Consider the following 4,544-nt stretch of genomic DNA (forward strand, 5'->3'; position numbering starts at 1 on the left):
CCTCTTAATTAATTTCTAAGCAATACACAATTAGGAAATTTTTCACAACAAAACAAGTGCAAAAAGTTAAATTTTCAGAAAATAAAAAAGACTAATTCTTATCTTTAAACCGTTTAATAAATAAATGTATTAATTTTTTCCCAACATATAATAAGTATAAGAACAATGTTTTTGATTCTAATTAATATTTTAAGAATCTATTTAAAATATTTAAAAGAATTGAAATCCTATGAATATGTTTGATTCCTGCGACAATTTTATATTTATTCCGTAATATTTTACACTTATTTTTTTTATATTTGTCTTTTTTAACATTTAACTTTTTTTTTTAGAAACGAAACTTGTCTTATTCTTGTCGTAAAAGCGATATACTAGTTTGATTCTTATCGGAATAAAATAATTCTCGATGTTACGTTATGATAGAGATTTTGCTCCAAAACTTGGAATTTAAAAAAATGGATTCACATACGGTTCTTGTGAAAAACCTTTAAATTATAAAACATAAATTTACAAAAATACAACTTTATTAAATAATGAAAAATCAATGTAGTTCTACTAACGACAAATATACTTTCTTCTTGATATTGTAATTCACACTGTAGTAAACAGAATTGATTTTAATCACAGAAGCTACAGCCAAGCCACACACATCATTTGATTGAATTATCATGACACACTGATAAATGGTGTACAGTACGTCAACAAATGCAATCGCGCATGATTAATTAATCGTATTCCTTTCATCTTATTTCAGTATCCGTGATTAAACGTCAAACAGCTAATGGCAAGTATCCGAGAAGGACCAGCTACCCGCGTTTTATTATTCGAAGTATTACGGGAGCCGGACGCAACCGGGCGCAGCGACAGGCCAATTAACGGAGAGAACGATTTAAATCCTGTGACTCGTTACAATGAAAACGCTTTTTGAGGGGGCTGTTATTATTACAACGGCACAAGGTACCTTTGATGCCGCGATCCCGAATAGATAGAAGGAAAACAAAGCCGACCGCGGAAAAGAGAAATGGAAATTTTAATTGCGCGAAAGGGAGAACCCGTATCTTACTCTCTACACCCTCACGCGCATCCTCCCACTTCTCCCCATTTTCCGGATTATTTTCAGATCTTGACGGTAACATCCTTTTTATTTCCGTCTGTTTCATTACGCTGCTCTCTCGTGTCAGTCTCTCTCGGCTCGAACGAGTGAAGATTAAACGCGCAACATTTAATGCCAGTATCGCGTTTTCCATTTGTGCAATATTGTGTTCAGCTATTTCAGATTAAATAGTAAATAATGAGAGAAACAAATATTAATAAGATCGCGTTACACGTACACATACAAATGTATACATTTTTTTCAATATTGAAAAATTCCTTATCAATATCATATCGTTTATATTTTCCTCTATTTACTCTCTTTAGTAAAGAAATAGATAATAAATTGTTATAGGTAATCATTCTAAGCCATTATTCACGAAGTACGCGAATATAATTGATAATAAAGATAAAAGACGTGGAACTAATAAAAACAAATTTTTTTTTATATTTGTCAGATTCTTTTATCTTTCAATTTCTCATTTATCTAATTTTATTTAAAATTTTTACGAATATAAGTAAAATTTATTATTTTTTCTCTAGTTTTCAATTTCAACATACAAAATCTGCGACTATGTTTTTATACTTTCAATAATTTTTATTTTTGTCACTTTTATATATCGCTTGAATAATAGTCATAATAAATTGTTGTTTTCAGGAAAGACGTTCGTTAACAACTCGCTCCAATCACAAGTACAACTGCATTTCCAGTCTCGCACGTGAGGGAAGTGCATTCGCATGCGGCATATTGTTTCGGCCTTATAATGCCAAGCCGTCGCGAAGCATTTCGAGTCGATACAACAGTACCCAATGCTCCGAGAAACGCTTATCGATTAAGGAACATTTCAATGGGCAGCGTTCGCTGATGATAAGACGTCAGACGCACAATCGCGTGCTCCCTTATATAGCGTACGAAGGCGCACGTGTATCACTATTGTATCGATTATCACTCAAAATAGGACTATCTACAACAATGATGATGCATGTCCCTATTGATACTTCATAATTCCATGAACGACGTAATATAATAACTGTAAAAGGTGATAAAAGTATGAAAAATAGAAATTTAGATTTAAGTATTAAAATGTAATTTATATATTTTCAAAAATATTTGTTGATTAGAAAATTTTATTATTATTATTATTACTGTTACTCTATATTATATTGTCACTTTATAATTGCATGAATAACATAGTTAAATATAATAATGAAATGTATATATAAAATTTATGAAGTAACTTAGGTATAGGTACTCATCAATATACGTATCGCATATATTGTTTTACTTCATTTATTTTGTCTAATTTCAGACTATATAAATAAATAAGACCATACCCTCTAAACATGAAACTCACAGGGAACATTTTGATTGTACTTAGCAAATTTGTAACGTTTCAAATGTGTAGATTTATAAATATACATTTATATGTTTATTCCTAGGATTGAGTTGCTGATTGATATATTTTTTCGATTGCCATCTCACGTTCGTTATACAACTTATCAAGAAACATGAGTACTCTAGAATTATGCGTAATTGGTCTCAAATTGTTTATATTTGTCTGCAAGCTAGGATAACATCTCTGATAATAAAAAATTGCTCTAAGTAAATTCCATGGACTGAATTCAGGCCACAATACTTCGGTAAAGTACATACAGGTATGGGAAATCTAAAAGAAATTTAGGTAAAATTTTGAAATGAATAATTCTGCTTTGATTACAAGGAGATAGATTCAAATCACAAAAATTAAATATGTTTTCTTACTTGCCACATGAGAAAATCGCTAAGTCGAGTTTCTCCCGAAGTACGAATTAATAAATCTGGATTTGGAGACTTGTAAGTGTATAAACAATTACTAATCAGATCTTCATTAATATGTTCTGGTAAAATATCAGCATCTTTTACACCTTGTATTACATCCTTAATTGCATGAGTAATTTCCCTTGCTATAGCGATATTAAAAAATATAAAGTTATGCACATGTGTATATGTGTGTGTATATATATTTTTAAATTATATAAAATATTAAACATTTATTTATATATACGTCACGAAACTAATTGTCTAGAGAGTACACCGATATATCAATGATTTTTTTAAATCGGTTTAGGCTGCTTTCTGGGAGCATACTATTAGCACTATTGCGCATCATTCCATCTTAATTATTTATGAGATATAAAACAAGAGGATGACATAAAACAGAATGATGCAATAGAGCTGATAGCACACCCTTTAAATGCAGGCTTAGTATAATATATAAAATCAAGTGTGAACATAAATATGATTCATTGTAATTGTACTTACATGCATAAGCAACAGCAAAATTTAAAATTATTCTATTATTTTCCCTAGTAACAATCATAGCTTTAGCCATTAATTTACATATATCTTCTGGCATCAGGGAAAAATTGCCAATCACACGAATGCATACTCCATTGTCCTTCAATTTTTCCCTGGAAATTGTTTATATAAATTTGTAATAACAAAATCTATATTGTGCTGCAATGTGATACCTGATTTAAAAAATTTTAATGTTACACATACTTCTCATCTAAGAGAAAGTTGAACTTCTCTCTGGCAAGGTCCATGAGATCATCAACTTCTTCTTTGCTACGTTTAAAGTTCCCTATACTAAATGCATAAACTGTAACTTCTACAATACCGAGATCCCTGCACAAGTATAGTATCTCCAACATTTTGTCGAACCTGTCGTAAATAAAATATAAGATATAAGACAAATAAACAACGGACCAGTATATCTGCAAATTCTTTAAAAAATACATACCCTGTTGAGTGTCCCTCTGCTATCGTCAAGTTCTGTTTATTCGCATAACGTCTGTTACCATCCATGTTAAATGCCACGTGTTTAGGCATTTCGCCAGTCTTAATGACCCTTAAACCCAAGAATTGAAACCAGTTCATAATGCGTTCTTTTAGTGACATCATATTTTAAATTTCACGTTCGGGCGTACAAAAATGTGCAGTCTGCAATCAACTGATCTCTTCAATGTTTCAAAAGTTTCTGTCACATTCACTATCCATACTATTCAATACTTTCGACGAGCACAATATATATAGTACTCATTGACACGTTAAAGAAGATATCAGCTGTTAGTTATCGTTTAACCTTCAAATCGTAATTTAAAAAATTAGTTGCACGTGTACGTTATAGTACCGTTTTCAGGTTGTTTCATACATTTTCGCACTTAATTATTCGCTTTATCTACACGTTAATTGGAACGTATTATCTATCGTTTTAAAGAATCGGAAAAAGACCGAATTTTTACACTTTTTCCTCGAACTTTTTTATTTTTTTTCCAAGGATACAAGAGGAAAATTCCAATTTTCATTGGAAAAATTTACACGTGTTCGTAAAACCTGCCACATTTGTTTCTCAGTTCTTTCCGTGAAAAAAAAATTTAATATAATATAGTGGATCGCAGATTGTATTATA

The 4,544-nt window shown here is 30.8% G+C and overlaps 1 protein-coding gene across 1 annotated transcript; it reads right to left on the reverse strand.

Annotated features, from left to right (window-relative positions):
• Positions 1 to 2,452: 2,452 nt before the first annotated feature.
• Positions 2,453 to 4,119, reverse strand: LOC108760856 (dehydrodolichyl diphosphate synthase complex subunit DHDDS). Its single transcript, XM_018507109.1, has 5 exons — positions 3,876 to 4,119; positions 3,635 to 3,796; positions 3,395 to 3,543; positions 2,855 to 3,036; positions 2,453 to 2,759 (listed from the first exon to the last, which is right to left on the reverse strand). The coding sequence occupies exons 1-5, from the start codon at positions 4,034 to 4,036 to the stop codon at positions 2,529 to 2,531; spliced, it is 885 nt and encodes a 294-aa protein (XP_018362611.1). The 5' UTR covers positions 4,037 to 4,119; the 3' UTR covers positions 2,453 to 2,528.
• Between the last annotated feature and the right edge of the window lie 425 nt (positions 4,120 to 4,544).

Source organism: Trachymyrmex cornetzi, unplaced genomic scaffold, assembly GCF_001594075.2.
Source record: "Trachymyrmex cornetzi isolate Tcor2-1 unplaced genomic scaffold, Tcor1.1 scaffold23, whole genome shotgun sequence".
In the NCBI taxonomy this organism is placed as follows: domain Eukaryota; kingdom Metazoa; phylum Arthropoda; class Insecta; order Hymenoptera; family Formicidae; genus Trachymyrmex; species Trachymyrmex cornetzi.

Bases quoted from the DNA above. Each gene is read 5' to 3' on its own strand.
- LOC108760856 (XM_018507109.1), bottom strand. From the start codon at position 4,036: ATGATGTCACTAAAAGAACGCATTATGAACTGGTTTCAATTCTTGGGT. The intron at 3,797-3,875 runs GTATGTATTTTT...TATTTACGACAG, and splicing joins GCAGAGGGACACTCAACAGG to GTTCGACAAAATGTTGGAGA. The intron at 2,760-2,854 runs GTAAGAAAACAT...AATTTCTTTTAG, and splicing joins GCGATTTTCTCATGTGGCAA to ATTTCCCATACCTGTATGTA.